Below are 15,151 nucleotides of genomic sequence, written 5' to 3'. Positions count from 1 at the left end.
GCGCCGTCGAGCCGCGTCCTCCGCTTACTTTGGTAACTCCACGTCCATACGGCTACTCTCATCTCAAGCTCCTACAGACTGCTCGCATATATACAAGTAGAACCGTGTCCATCTCTGCAGCGATACCTAGACGCAGCTGTTTGTCTCTTATCATACAGTTACAAGGAGCATGCATCTTGAGATCTGCCAACATGTCGGCTGATTTGTTTGCCGAATTCAACAGCAATCCGCCACCTCCTCAACAACAACCAATTCAGCCAGCCGCAAGTCAGCAGAGCAAGCCCGCAGCAAGGGACCCCTTTAGCTTTGGCTTCAACGATTTCACAACAGCAGCAGCTTCACCAGTTGAGAGATGGCCCCCCATTCAATCTCAGCCCAGCGGAGCTATCAATTGGGCTGCTGCGACACCAGCACCTCCGCAGACCGCACCAGCACCACCGGCGTTCGATGATGCTGATGATGATGGCTGGGGCGACTTTGAGACGGCAAAGCCTGCTCAGCCAGCATCTGTAATCAACAAGACTTCCGATCCGTTTGGGGCTTTTTCCGCCCCATCCAAGGAGCCAGAGACCAGAAATCGGCCTTTCCGGGCTCCCTCCATCGATATCATGACCAATACCTTAGTCGACGTCCAAGCAAATAGGCCCAACAATGCTGGCCCGTCATGGAACTCAACGCCAAGCAATGCAAGGTTCTCTATGCCTTCAGCACCGACAGGTTCCAACGTGCTCTTCGACGCCGATGATTTTGAGCTCCAGGAACCGGATTTGGATGAGGATGATGATGAATTTGGTGATTTCGAAGCGGTGGCACCAGCACCGAAGCAGCCAAAGCAAAGCTCCACATCCAAACCCGCATCTTCTTTCAACTCTGCGCCGTTGCTAGACTTGCTCTCTCTCGATGACCCTCCGCAACAACAACAGCAGCAGCCTGCTAAAAAAGTGGCTCACAAGCAATCTCCTCCCCAGCTCCTAGGCGCACTGAGCTTTGGGGCAGCATCCACACTTCCTAACCCACCAAAGTCGCCATCGTTTCAGGAGCGGAATCCCTTCCCAGATCTTGGGATCAAGACAAGTGTGCCAACAGTTGATGCTGTCAAGAAGACACGTGATGCTCCGAAGTCAGCAACACCAGTAACTGCATGGCCAACAACCAAACATAAAGCAAAGCCATCCATCGCCAAGGCTTTTGATGACGATTGGGACGCTTGGGATGATACGGCTGCCGGAGCCGGCAATAAGAAAGATGTTGTCCACAACGTTCCTCAGTCTGAGAGCTGGGATTGGGACGCTGGCAATGACGGTGAATCTAACGCCATCAAGGCAAACGACGATGACCCTCCTCCAACCAATGTTCCACCACCGTCCGTCATCTTGTCTGCCTTTCCCAATCTCTTCAGTTCAGCGAATGCCTTTTTCAAGCCAATGTCTGGTCATAGTGCCTCCATCAAGCAGCAGGTCCTTTCTAACCCCAAGGCCATTCACTTTCTCCAGGGTTATATCCTCCTTGCCACGACTGCTGCTCGAGTAATTGCAGGTCGCAAACACAGGTGGCACAGGGACAAGATTCTGGCGAAAAGCATGTCCATCTCGGCCGCCGGTAGCAAGGGTATGAAGCTTGCGGGTGTCGACAAAACCCAGTCAGCTCGAGAAGACAGAGAGGCAGCGGATGTGGTAGCTGTGTGGCGCGAATACGTGGGACGCCTACGATCTGCCGTGGCAGCTGCCAACACTGAGGGTAAGCTCAATCTTAAGGTGCCTGAGCTGAGCGAGAACATGCTGGTCCAAACTGCAAAGATGGTACCAACTGGGCCTAAACCATGTATAATATGCGGACTGAAGAGGGAAGAGAGAGTATCAAAGGTCGATTACGACATAGAGGACAGTTTTGGGGAGTGGTGGGTTGAGCACTGGGGCCACAGAGCCTGTAAGAACTTTTGGATAGAACACGAGCAGAAATTACGACAGCGTTGACAGAGAAGTTATACGATGGTAATTCGCTATTCATCATATTTAGATAGAATTGTGCAGCATAATATGTATAGCATTTACATAGTAGAAACAAGAAGATGAAAGGATACATTAGCTGTGTCTGATTATCTGTAATGTGCCATTCGTGTTCAAAGCCTTACAGTGCCCGCCAATTGATATCGAGGCATCTCCGGAAATTGCGGATTAGGTGTCTTCACCGGCATCGTCCCATTGTGATGTGATGGGACAGGGGACCGAGTCCAATCATTACAACGCAACGGTAGCTATCTAGAATGGGACAGAAGAAGCCCTAATAAGCAGCATTAAAATATCACCCCCGCCTTCGGTAAGGCATCAGACTGCACAAGCGTTCGACAGTCGAGAGCTATTGGCGGTATAGCAAACAGCAGCTATTCCGCAGTCACCGCTTGCACATGTTCGCAGTATCTATGTGGCATTTATTCCAGCCCGGAGGTGGTTAACAAACACCGTTGATTCCAATCAAAATATCCAAGGCAAACTCTCCAGACGGAAGCAAGTCACAGTGTCATCATCTCTTCGAATGTGCGCTCGCCCATATCCACTCCAGACTCGACAGCAGGCGTAGAGTAGAGTTTGCTGCACTGCAAACACCCTCCAGCGAAACGATTGGTGTAGGTGTATGTGTACATGTAGGCTCTGCAGCTGTGAATGGTGGCTTATACGGCATGATGGGGAGTAGCTGAATAGGTCTTGACGCTGATTGCCCATAAGAAAGAAGGGCAGGGGTTGGGTGCGCCGCTATCAACTAGGCTTGCTGCAGTGAGCGCAGTGCATAAAAGTCAAGGGAGGGAAACCGGGATCTCGTTGAATATCAATTAGTAACTTGTGTCACACCGTTAACCCGAAAAAGTATCTCTGTGCCGCCTTGTAACGAGGACATTTGACAAAGCTGTAGGGTGGGTGAATTGAGTCTATACGAGTAGGTATCTGCAGGTGTATAGATACTCAAAAGGGACTCGGACATAATAAAGGCGGTCGTGGTTCAAATTGCGTTCCATTGGTAATTGCGATAACCGCGAATGGCATGCATGCACCCGCTTTCCTCCACGGATATTAATGATGGTGTTTAAAAATCTCCCATGTGAAAACGCATGTGCTGTACGAGTATGTATAGCAGAACGCGGATATGCCAAAATCTGGGGGCGCATTCTCACTCCATTTCCGCTTTAGGCAAGCGGACCTAGAGACTTCGCTGAGAAAAGCTGGATCGCGTGGCAGATGATACCAGAAAAGGACCCTAGCATAACCTTCCTGGCAGCATGCACGCCGGCAAGAACCAAGGTACAGGATAGGTAGTGCCAGGTACTCGCACTGCCTTTTCCAGCACCTCCCCGGTCCACCTTGCGGCAACAATAAAGGGCACCTTGACAAGACAAGACAAGAGAAGCTCACGCACAAAGTACCCTGTCTGTAAAATACTGCCCGTCTGTACATACCTCCATCGTGCTGTATGTATCAGATCAGAGCATGGCCGTTCCTGGCGCACCGTTCGTCTCCGATTTTTTTCGCTCTGGCTTCCAAGTTCCCATTCCTTTCCAATTCGAGATTTAGCAGGTCCAAACGCTCCAGCGCACTGGGCTAGCTAGTGGCAGTGGCCACGGCAGTGACAGCTGCAGCGGCGACAGCGCCTACAGTACAGCTATAGCCTAGCGGTCGCCGTGCTTGTGTTTGTGCTTGCTGTGTGCTTGTTTTCCCATGTGTCCGGCGCTTTCTCCCTCTTCACCTCTGCTCCCCACCTGACTTTCTTCTCGGCTCCCCCTCCAGAGCTCTCTCTCTCACCTTGCCTCCAATCTCAATCCCCGTCTTCTCTCGCTCTCTTCCTCTCTCACATCTCCCCATCTCTTCCCGCCTTCTACCCTTTTCCTCGCACTCTCGCCCCCCGACGAATTTCTCTCCCAACCCCCATCTTCCGACTCCTCTTGCGCACTTCCTTGCCCTTCGAGACCGGACCTTGTCGCGTTTCTCACTGCACCTTCGCACTCTTACGCCCACTCGCCTCTCGACCCCGCCAAATCCCTGCCAACACCACACACAAAAAAAAGAGTCTGGCAAACGCATTCGACGTCTTGTCAACTTTTTACGGCCGCCTCGTTCCCAGTCATCCTCTCGACGTTCGCGCAACTTCCAGCTTCTTGAAAACTACTCGGTAAGTGCATCATTGCCCTCGCAGCCTTTGTTTGGTGATGACCCTCGGCCGCATTTCAAATCCGTTGCCGATGCGGCTGTCCCGCATCCCGCCGTCAACAGGCCGCCAACGTAGTCGACGCAGGTTGCGTCACAGATGGGCCAACTATGCGCGCGCCGCCTTGCGCGACCTACGTGGAGCCTTAAGCAGCTCTATCTTCAACCTAAATTTATCGTGGGCTTTGGAACTGACATCTACCAGTTAGTTTTGAGAGCAGTTCCTGATTCTCTACCTTGATATCAAAACTTCCGTCGCATCCACCTCTCTCCACTACCTTCTTCACCACCACCACTACTCAACAATCATGTCGGCTTCTCAAGATATGCTTTCGTCCAATGGCGGCGACATCGTGGACTCTTTGGACCAGCTGAAGATGGACGAGCGACTTGGCCCCGACGGCGAGCTCGCCCCTAAGACGGACGAAGAATATGCCCAGGCTCAGCTGACTTTGCGCGCCATTGTTTCCTCCAAGGAAGCTGGTGTTATCATTGGAAAGGGCGGCAAGAATGTTGCTGACCTCCGTGACGAAACTGGCGTAAAAGCCGGTGTTAGCAAGGTCGTCCAAGGCGTTCACGACCGTGTCCTCACCATCACTGGTGGCTGTGATGCCATCTCTCGGGCCTACGCCATCGTTGCCCGGGCTCTTCTCGAGGGCGCACCTGCCGTCGGCATGGGCGGCGTCATCCAAAGCAATGGCACCCACCGTACGTACTCCTTTTCTTGACAATCATTACACTCGCTAACATGAGGGAAACCATCATATAGCTATCAAACTACTCATCTCCCACAACCAAATGGGCACCATTATCGGTCGACAAGGTCTCAAGATTAAGCATATCCAGGATGTTTCCGGCGTTCGCATGGTTGCGCAAAAGGAAATGCTGCCTCAGTCAACTGAGCGTATTGTCGAGGTTCAGGGCACCCCCGAAGGCATCCAGCGAGCCATCTGGGAGATTTCCAAGTGCTTGGTCGATGATTGGCAGCGGGGTACCGGCACTGTGCTTTACAACCCTGTCGTCCGAACCCAACCCTCCGGCTCTGGAAGCCTGGGTGGCACTGGCTATGGCAACGGCGGCGGTCGGGGTGACTACGGAAGCCCTCGCGTGATGCGCACCGGAAATGGGGCCGACTTTAGCAACGGAGGCTCAAGACCGTTTAGCCGTCGCTCAGATTCCGATGCTGCGAATCGTGGCCCTCCAACCCACGACGAGAATGGCGAGGAAATCCAGACTCAGAACATCAGCATCCCCGCCGACATGGTTGGATGCATCATTGGCCGTGGCGGCAGCAAGATTAGCGACATTCGCAAGACTTCCGGAGCTCGCATTTCTATTGCCAAGGTAAGTCTCGATGATTCGTACCAACGTCCTGGTTCTTCCATCGTGACACTCAAACTAACCATGTTTTAGGCCCCTCATGACGAGACTGGTGAGCGCATGTTCACCATTATGGGCACTGCCAAGGCCAATGAGTCTGCACTTTTCTTGCTCTACGAGAACCTGGAGGCTGAAAAGATGCGTCGCAGTCAGATGCAAGACCAAGAGTAAATCAAGGACTCTCTAATAATGAGCACACTGGCTGTTGCTTCATGTTTCTCGTACCACTTGTGAATGAGCTGTATTTGGGCTGGATTTGGCGGATTTCAGGGCGTCCAGATCTGGTTTGCCGCAAGGCTCCTCTTTCCCCCGCTGGAACAGGGACAGGATTTTTGATGATTATGGTCCATCACCAAAAGCATTCAACGCAGCCACCGTCCTGTTTTTGTTGCGATTCCCCTCTCGTCGCTTTTCGTTTTCCCCTTTCCCCATTTCCTTTCCCTCTTGTTACCTTCTAGTTATGCTTTCTCACGTGTCATTTTTACCCCCACTGGCCCGCCATCAGAACGATTCTATCTCTACTACGTGAGTTGATTCTCGCACCGACCATGAGGCCACTACACACTTTTGCTACAGCCTCTCAGCTTCCTCCGAAGATGACGCCTACGCGAGCAGGGCTCATTCGGCGTCTGCAATTCGATACGATACGGATTCATCAATTTTCCTTCCCACCTCAACCTTCCGACTCGCACGCCTTTGCTTTCCTCCCCCAACCACGAAGCTGTGGCCGCACCTGTCTGCCATAAACCTGACAATACTCTTATCCCACGCCTCCTTCCGAGATTAATGGAATCAAGACATTGATATAGCACGAATCGAGTTTGCAGCTTGGGACGACCAGTGCCGCTTGTGCGCATTGTGACCTCGCTCTTCCGCGACCACTCTTATCATGATCACTCTCTCAACTCTTTGCTCCGCGATCCTTGTGTCATCTTTACTCCGGCAAAACAAAACAAATCTTACCTTACCAACCAAAATCACGCCAACCCTCTACTTTAACCCTCGCTACGCGACGGTCGATATGTAAACATGGCGTTAACACACATATCGTCTTCCACTCATGCCCTCTATCCTCGCCGCTGTTGTCTCTGACAGTGGATGACGACTCTCTCTTTCTCTCTTTTTTTCAAGCAGGAATCAGGCAAATACCCCGTAACATGCACGAAAGGCATGTTATGCGCATGAAACAGATCTGGGATTGGGGATGTCTAGATAACAGTGCATCTAGTCAGTCGTTGAGCAAGAGACTGAAATATATTTGGACGCAAGCCGGTTTGCCTGTAATTTTTGTTGGTGATCTATCTGTGCAACTTGTGTTATTACTTCCTACTCTATCCCATCCTCCTGAACGTATTTATCCAGTAATATACAGTGTTATCCAGTATATTCATATCATTTGTCGCGAATTGTAGCGTTCCATGGCGGTACGAAAATACAACTAACGCGCCTCTGGTAGGCCCTAACCAGAACGGGAAAGTTGCCTTCCGGTAAGCGGCAGGTGCCCCCCACCAGCCTCAGGGTCCTTCCTTCCCCAGACGTCAGAGCGCCGCCATGGCTGCGAGATGATGCCAACTTGTCAACTTTCAAATTTCTGTTGCAACACTCACTTGGCTTGCATATTTATTCGGCATAATTGACGTCTTCAGTCCCTCTTTTCTTATTCTCTCCCTTTCGTGCTTCTTTTTTCCGCTGTTGCATCGCATTACATCCTCACTTTTTGTCCCTTCTCTACGCAATCGCCACAGCTGCTATTTTCTTCTCTCAATCGATATCGATCGCGCAATCGCAAAATCGTTCCTGTTGCGCACATCGGCGACGCGCTTCCCCGTCTTCTGAACCATGGCGCGCACAAAGCAGACGGCCGTGAAACGCGAGTCGTCATCCGAGTTCTTCAACAAGCAGTCTGCGGAGTGGGAGGATGTCAATGGAAAAGAGTCCAAGGCGACGAATGGGCACGCGGCGAAGTCGTCGAAGCCCGCGCAGGGCGAGGCGGGCCTGGTGCAGCTTGTGACTGCGGTTGCCGGCATCTACGCTTCATTGTAGGTTTTGTGTTTCCTATCTGCGAGAAATTGATATCGCGGTTTCTTCTCTTTTGGATAGTCTTGCTAACATGCGCGCGCGCGCGCAAAAAGTTTGACCTGGGCGTTTCTTCAGGAGAAGTTGACGACCAAGGCGTACGGCCCGGCCGACGCACCGGAGGTCTGGCACTTCCCCGTCTTCCTCAACACGATCCAGTCGCTCTTCGCGGCCGCCGTCGGCTTCGTCTATCTCTTGGCCTCGACCCCGAAGGGCGCGGCCGTGCCGCCCATCTTCCCGTCGCGCCGCATCCTCGGCCCGCTTGCGCTCGTCGCAGTCACCAACAGTTTGGCCAGTCCCTTTGGCTACGCCAGTCTTGCGCACATCGACTACATCACCTTCTTGCTGGCCAAGAGCTGCAAGCTTCTTCCTGTCATGTTCCTCCACATTACAATCTTCCGGAAGCGCTATCCCATCTACAAGTACCTGGTCGTGGCTGCCGTGACGCTTGGCGTGGCCGTCTTCACTCTCCACTCTGGGCGCAAGCACAAGAAATCCACCCGGTCGGAGGAGGCAAACGTCTCTTGGGGCTTGCTGCTGTTGGGTATCAACCTCCTATTCGATGGCCTCACCAATAGTACCCAGGATTACATCTTTCAGACGTTTCGCCCGTTCAGCGGGCCGCAGATGATGTGCGCCAACAACATCATGAGTACCGTCGTTACGTCTCTTTACCTCCTCGGCAGCCCTGCGCTCGTCTCTACCGGTATTGGAGAGTGGCTTGGAATGGACGTCGCTGGCAGCGCTGGCGAGTTGAATGCAGCCATTGAATTCATGACCAAGTATCCCGCTGTGTGGAAGGACGTTTTGGGCTTTGCAGCTTGTGGTGCCCTGGGCCAAGTCTTCATCTGTACGTCTACACATAAACCCCCCCAAATTTCTCAAGAACTTCCCGTACTGACAGTCTTCTTTTCTTTAGTCTACACACTCTCTACCTTCTCATCTGTCTTGCTCGTCACCGTCACCGTGACGCGCAAGATGTTCACCATGATCCTCTCCGTCGTTGCCTTTGGCCATCGTCTCACCCAGATGCAGTGGCTCGGAGTCACCCTCGTCTTTGGTGGCATTGGCGTTGAGGCCGCCATTGCTAGGAAGGAAAAGATGGACAAGGAAGCCGCCAAGGCGAAGAAGTCGTCATAAACTAAAGACCGTGATAGATTCACATTTCTGCTCTTTTTTTCAAAAGTACATATATATATACGCATCGGGAAACATCATTCAGTGGGATGGCCACGTACATATAGCCCCTTGACGGTTGGATAGTTTGTTTCATTTTATACAAGATGGCGTTTGTCGGGATCCTCTAGAATAGCCTTGGTATGACAGGGGCTTGATAGAAAATAGAAAGAAAATAAATGGCACCAAAAGCACAGAGAGCAGTACCATGTAAGGGGGAATAGATGTTTTGATTTAAATTCTGTTTAAGGGTTTTCTTTTTTCTTTAACCTCTTCTCTTCCTTCTCCTCACACATTTTACCCTCCCTCTTCCTCCCATCGTGGTATCTTTCTCTTTCGTCTCTTCACATTCGTCGAGGCTTGACGGCCCTCCACTGAAGACCTGCTTCCGACGTCGCGCCCGCCTCTGGAGTCTCCTTGACTTCCTTAATATATACCAAATACCGAGGGTTGATAAAAAAAAAAAAAAAAACACATGCCGACAAAAAAACCAAGTACTCCCCTCCACGTTCCCAAGTTTTGCTGTTATCCAACAGCCTATCCTTGTAAAAGCAAAAATAAGAAAAAAGCGAGCGAGTATATAAACACAAGAAAAAAGCAAATATGATAAGTACATGGGGAAATAGAACAAGTTGGGTGATATGTGCAAGAGGCTGTTAATTTTAAGTTTCCTTTTCCTGTCTCTCTTTTCCCCTCGAGAGTGAATGTTCCCTTTGAGCTTTATAGGCGCCGGCCAGTAACAGAACGACCCGGAGAGGGTAAAAGACATAGGACGCCGAAAAGGAGTAAGTAATTGAAGCTCACGAAATACTGGCTGTTTGATTCGCACGAGCCAGGTAAATCATGGACGCTCCCACTCCCAAGGCGTGTAGTTGATCAATCGATAGCTTTGTTGTACACCGTTGAACGCCTGAAAATGCCATACAAACCCACAGAAGTGGGTGGGAGAGCCGATAGTCAACACCTCAGATAGATCATATTTTAAGCGGAGAACCCAGGCTTCACCATTTTCCTTCTAAGACAATGTACTTTGTATCAAAATAATCGTGATTGATATGATGCTAAAGAAAAGATGTCATAAAAGCATGGTGAGGCTTATTATAGGATATCATCAATGGAGCGAATAATCGATGCTTCACCCTTGGTTGGCGGGCTTCGCGGATCCATTTGAGTCGGTGTACCGAACGAGAAGAACGACTCCCGGCCAAAAGTTGTCTTTCGTGGGGAAAATAAGTTCCCGGCAATCTCCTGTCGCTCGATGAATCTCATTCCAGCGATAGACGGAAAGCCACCCATTGGATTGTTCGTCATCTCTTCGTCCTTGGGAGACATCAAGACATCTTCGGGGAAAATGGCCGAAAAGTGAACGGCTCTTTCGCCAGGAGTTGCCAGGGGAACCGAAGAGGAATAGTCCCGAAGCCCGAGAGTCGAGTAGGATGCTGTCGGCTTTAGTCTGTGGCCGCCCATGGGGCCCAAATTTGACTTTGACCTTCCTTGAGCTGACTTGGGCCGCAGAGGAGGAGCCTGGAGCTTGAAAGGCGAGGGAGAGGGCGGCGGAAGAAAATCCATTCTTGTCTGTCGTGGGCTAGGCTCTGGCTCCCTGATTACAGGTTCCATCTGCTTCGCCTTCTTCTGTTCCGGCTCCATATGCTCCGGCTCAGATTTCTCAAAGTTGTCTCTCCACGAGAATGTCAGGGGCGCCGAAGCAGGTCCAGGAGAAATGGTCTGCGGGTCATCCGAGTTGCCTGGCAGGATGTTAAGAGGAGTTTTGATCTCGCTTCCCTGCCTACTTCTGCCATTCTCTGCCGGTAGAGGCGCGGTGTGAGGCTCTTTGGAAGGCAGTTCGATGGCATCGGCGGATAGGGTCAGTCTATGTTTAGATGGACTCCTTCCAGTTCGAGGTCGATAGGGGCCAGAGCCTGGTGACTTCTTCTTGGATAGCTCCTTTTGGAAATCCTGCAGTGAATACATAAGCTTCATATTAGGGCTAATCCAACGGCTCTTGGCCTGGGCTGCGTGATACGCGTCGTTGACACTAAATTCAGGGTTCTGATACAGGCCATAAGCAATGATGAGACTGGCCGAACGGCTAGCTCCCTGTTGGCAGTGGACGAGCACCTTCTTGCCCTCCTTGGTGCGATTCTCAATTGTCTCGCAGAGGCGCATAAGATCAGGTGCGATGTCGGTATTGTGGTCCCATGGTATGTGAATATACTCTGGTCTATTGAGGGGATTTGCCTTTGGCGTTGTGGGTGTATCTGTATCCATAGGACCGTCATCGGAAGGCTGGAATTCCCATGCGGTAGAAAAGCTAGAGTTTGACACAGCCGTGTCCGGGATGGGGCTTAGGTTGGATGAAATGCCTTTGCCTCGAGAAGAAGGACCGTGCAATGAAGGCTTAGCCGGCTCTTGCTTGGCTTCAAAAGGGTTGCGGACTTCGTGAGCAACGTTGATGACGACATCAAATCGAGATGCTTCTTCTGCGGTAGGCTCGAGATATAGGTAGACATTATCGCCATAAATGGCAATCGGCCCATCGGGATACCCTGGCGTTTTCTGGTCTTCATTGTTTTCATTCTCACGGAAGGGTTCGTCAAAGTCATTTCGAGATGCAAGCTGCGTCTTGATGGGGGTGTTGTTCTCTTCTTCCATGATTGCCGCATCGAATGTCAAGTTCATGCTGGATTTCATGGGGCGCAAAAACTCTGACAATCCCGACTCGTTGCGCTCCAACACCTTGGGAAAGGTCATTCCTCCAGCCGGCCCAAACGTGGATGTCTTCAAAGATGAGGACTGGATGGCCGGCGATGAGGTGGAATGTTTAAGCGCGCGGCGCTGCAGGATCGGGGGCATGCCGGGCGATGCCGGCACTTCCAATGAAGTCTGTTTGATCAAATCCGAGGCATTGGTTTTGAGGCTGAGAAGGCTAGGTTTCCTCTTCATGGCGGGAATCGCGGGCTTGATGAAGGATGGAGAGCAAGGTTCTGACACCATGGTCTTGGACGAGGCCGCCGCTGTGGGTGGCTGGATTGAGAGGTTCTTCATGTTCCTTGGCTTTCTCGGCGCTGGAGATGTCATGGGCCGCTCCAATGCGCTGGCTTCCGAAATGCTGAGAAGAGAAACCGGGTTTGACGGGCCGCTAAAGCTTGAAGAGTGGTGAAAGTTGGTGAGCGGGAGCAGGTTAAGTGGAGAATCCGGCGATGACGACGGCGAAGGGTCTGAAAGAGGCGAAGAGTCTGTAGTGGAAAGCGTAGTGGTGGGAGAAGAGTCGTCGGATTCCGAGGTCTGGGTCGAAGTGCTGTCGCGGTGCTTGTGACTTTGGTCCGGAGCAAGACAAGCCTGGAGGCTAGTCTGCGGAGAGGGAGTTTTAGATGCCACGTCGAGAAACTTTGATCCAACGACTGTGAAAGTATCGCGGTCGGCCATGGTCTCAGATTCAAGGTCGAAGACAGACTCAAAGGTCGGTATCTGATCCCGGTATACCTGACGCGCGGCGGCTGATGGCATGGTTCCGAACAAAAGCTGCCCTTTTTGATTGTTTCAAAGACTCGGGTCTCTCGCGCCCATGAATCCCAATACTTGACACGTGCGTTGTTGCGTGGCTGTGTCGACTAAAACAAAGGGTTGAATATTAGAGTGAAAAGTTGAGTTGGCTCGCCGAAGATTATACTGTTTGTAAGAAAAGAAAGGACGAAAAAAGTTGAGCGAGAGAGTGAGTGTTGAATAGACGGTTCGAAAGAACGAATGGGCGAACTGCAAGAAGAAAATAATTCAAGAAAGTAATCAATGGACAGCACAGCTGAATCCGGTTGTTGGCAGTTCGCGATACAAAAGCACGACCAAGTGGTCGGGATTATGGCCCGTGAGGTGTCGTAACAGAAGCGACGGACGCAAGCAGCTTGAGGCGGCCGTGAAGCGTTCGCGGGCTGTTTGTGCGGGCAAATAAAGTCGGGGGAGGGCCAAAGAAGAAAGAGACGAAGAAAGAAACAGCGTCTGATCGTCGACGGCCAGGACAATGAGGCGTGCGAGGTCCAAATCGAGTCGAAAAGGGAGCTGGAAGGAATGGTATACCAAAAAATCGAGGTGTAATAAGAACGACGCCTAATTAGCGGACGGCCACATGCAGGTGGAGGGACGGGATAGCCGCTGGAGCAAAGAAGAAAGAGGAAGGGAGAAGGGAGAAAGGAGAAGTGAGAACAAGGCAGCGCCGAGGTTGCAGATGCCGGATCCTGCGCGAGGGCGAGCGGGAAAAGGGAGGGCTGCTGGATGTTGCGAGAATGAAGTGAAGGGGAAAAAAACAATGGAAGAACAAGACAGCAAGAATTGGATGGAGTTGGCGTGACGGTGTTTGAGAGGCTCGCCAACAAGCAAACGGCGGCTGGGGGCAGACTGAACTACCTGGAAGGGGGGCAGCTGCAGGCGAAGCAGCGCTACCAAGTGCTAAGTGCGCCTGCTATCGACGCTAGGTGGCCCCAGGTAGCGGTGACCTGGTCCGGCGTCCAGGGCAGGGCTCCCGGCCGCTCAGCCACCACGGGAACGGGGTGAGACCAAGTACAGGGTACCTGCGCGTGGAGGACGTCGCTACCAGCAGGACCCCGATTTAGTTGCTTGATGACCGCCATGGGTCGGTCAGGCAGGTCAGTCAGGTTGGATTTTTTTTTTTTTTTACCATGGAATCCATCCAATCCAATATTCAATTACAGTACCTGCACCAGTTCCGGCCATGGGCGAGTGCTAAAAGTAGATACACGCTAGGTACCGATGCATGTCCTGTACCTCATCTGCGCGCACCGCACCCGCATCCCGCCTTTCGCCTCCCCACGCAGCCGCCCGAACAGCAGCAATTCATCCATGGAACAAGACAGAACCTTGAAGCAGAAAAAAACCTGCTGAGCACCGCTGCTGCTGCACGGCACCGCTCGTCCAACCAACCACGCAGACAGAAGCTGTCCCCAAGTCTCCGCGTAGGGGTCAATTGGACCTGGAAAGCGTAAAGGCGCAAAAGCACCGCAGCAGGGAAGCCCCCACCTCCTCGTTTCGAGTGGTTGAGCGGAGAGCAGGGATGCGTGCGAAACAGCGCCTAGGCTAAATATAGCCCTGCCCAGCCCGCCAGGCGCCAACGGCGGACCAATCACAGGCCCGCGCTCAAATTGTCGTGCAGAGCGACTTCTTAAATTTAGCCCTCGTGTGGGGCCCGTCGTGTCCGTCCGCAGCAGGCCAGAAATTTTCAGAAGGCACCTGCCTGCCGGGGGCTCTTGCGCGCTTCGAGCTGCACTGTCCGCATCGTATTACTGGCTTTTCTATTTATTTCGTGTGGTTTTTCCTATTTTGCTTCTCTCTCTTTTTTTTTTTTTTTTTTTTTTTTTTGTTCTGTTTGCTTATTGATTCGGGCGTCCGGACCCTCAACTCCGAAGCGCGTCCTCCGTCCGATGACCGCCACTTGCCCCCAGGTACCGCGACGCTGGTTCCCGGAAAACGGAGGACGGTGACTCCGTATGGCAAACGACTGCGGACACGGAGCGCCAATAGTTTCAGCAAGTGCAACCATGGTCGCTGAGGTGGCAAGAACATCATGTCATATCTGGCCTCCGTCTCGTACGGATGATGACCTCATCTGGTCGACGTGAACAAAGCTTCGAAACTCTTACTGTCCGGGCCTGGATGAGGGGGGCCAGCATCTGGTCGTGATAAGCAAAGTTTGCTGCGCGTCTGCCCAGATTAACTAACATGCATACGAGCCTGTTCAAGCACCAGGTTCGTACATCGGTACAGTATGCATAGACTCGTATCTCACTCATCCTGGCAGGCGGGAAGATGGCCGTCTTCTTTTTTTATAATTCCTTGACTACTCCGTACACATACTGTCCTCAAATATTTACGGCGCCGATACAATATCAGATGCGTTTATGGCTGCAGGCTTGGAACTAGTACCTGTATTACTCCGTACTCCGTAACACTGGTTATTCCGCATCATCATGATTGGCACAATATCTCTTTTATATCCATTCTCTCTCTCCTTTTGGGTCTCTCTGCTTTCTCACTCAGCATCCAAACGAAGCCATTGCAAGACTAGCAGCCACGCTGACGAGACTAAGACACATCACCTATAAATAGACGTATAAAATGGTCTTCAGCATACGTCGCGAGCTGCGTCAGTTTGTGTGAGTCAGGAGCTATTGGGCTTAAATTACTGGATCTCACATGACCAGTGATTTGTGAACATGTTTACCTACAGAGCAGGTCTGGTTCATAACAGCCATACAGAGTAGACTGTCAGAAGTATCTGATAGAAGCTTTTCGTGTCGCGATGGCTATGCTACAAGTCC

The 15,151-nt window shown here is 51.8% G+C and overlaps 6 protein-coding genes across 6 annotated transcripts; 3 read left to right on the top strand and 3 right to left on the bottom strand.

The window, feature by feature from the left end:
- The first annotated feature begins 49 nt into the window (after positions 1 to 49).
- On the top strand, positions 50 to 2,077 carry M431DRAFT_506421 (hypothetical protein). Its single transcript, XM_024918801.1, has one exon. It carries the CDS (start codon positions 192 to 194, stop codon positions 1,971 to 1,973), a length of 1,782 nt encoding a protein of 593 aa, XP_024776335.1. The 5' UTR covers positions 50 to 191; the 3' UTR covers positions 1,974 to 2,077.
- Positions 2,078 to 3,665: 1,588 nt separating this feature from the next.
- Positions 3,666 to 4,286, bottom strand: M431DRAFT_384031 (hypothetical protein). The gene has a single exon (XM_024914736.1). The coding sequence runs from the start codon at positions 4,068 to 4,070 to the stop codon at positions 3,732 to 3,734; it is 339 nt and encodes a 112-aa protein (XP_024776334.1). The 5' UTR covers positions 4,071 to 4,286; the 3' UTR covers positions 3,666 to 3,731.
- A 120-nt stretch (positions 4,287 to 4,406) lies between these two features.
- Positions 4,407 to 5,937, top strand: M431DRAFT_383927 (hypothetical protein). The gene is made up of 3 exons (XM_024914734.1): positions 4,407 to 4,901; positions 4,963 to 5,537; positions 5,607 to 5,937. Exons 1-3 carry the CDS (start codon positions 4,502 to 4,504, stop codon positions 5,742 to 5,744), a joined length of 1,113 nt encoding a protein of 370 aa, XP_024776333.1. The 5' UTR covers positions 4,407 to 4,501; the 3' UTR covers positions 5,745 to 5,937.
- M431DRAFT_383928 (hypothetical protein) lies at positions 5,938 to 6,580 on the bottom strand. Its single transcript, XM_024914735.1, has one exon. The coding sequence runs from the start codon at positions 6,428 to 6,430 to the stop codon at positions 6,131 to 6,133; it is 300 nt and encodes a 99-aa protein (XP_024776332.1). The 5' UTR covers positions 6,431 to 6,580; the 3' UTR covers positions 5,938 to 6,130.
- Positions 6,581 to 7,412: 832 nt separating this feature from the next.
- M431DRAFT_81447 (hypothetical protein) lies at positions 7,413 to 8,789 on the top strand (the record flags this gene model as incomplete). Its single annotated transcript, XM_024923043.1, has 3 exons — positions 7,413 to 7,612; positions 7,706 to 8,499; positions 8,569 to 8,789. The coding sequence occupies 3 exons, from the start codon at positions 7,413 to 7,415 to the stop codon at positions 8,787 to 8,789; spliced, it is 1,215 nt and encodes a 404-aa protein (XP_024776331.1).
- A 1,134-nt stretch (positions 8,790 to 9,923) lies between these two features.
- M431DRAFT_80896 (hypothetical protein) lies at positions 9,924 to 12,332 on the bottom strand (the record flags this gene model as incomplete). The annotated part of the gene is made up of 1 exon (XM_024922988.1): positions 9,924 to 12,332. One exon carries the CDS (start codon positions 12,330 to 12,332, stop codon positions 9,924 to 9,926), a length of 2,409 nt encoding a protein of 802 aa, XP_024776330.1.
- Positions 12,333 to 15,151: the final 2,819 nt, after the last annotated feature.

The sequence above is a fragment of the Trichoderma harzianum genome, assembly GCF_003025095.1.
Source record: "Trichoderma harzianum CBS 226.95 unplaced genomic scaffold M431scaffold_4, whole genome shotgun sequence".
Lineage (NCBI taxonomy): Eukaryota > Fungi > Ascomycota > Sordariomycetes > Hypocreales > Hypocreaceae > Trichoderma > Trichoderma harzianum.
The sequence above is the reverse complement of the archived record's forward strand: the minus strand, read 5'-3'. Positions and strand labels throughout refer to the sequence as shown.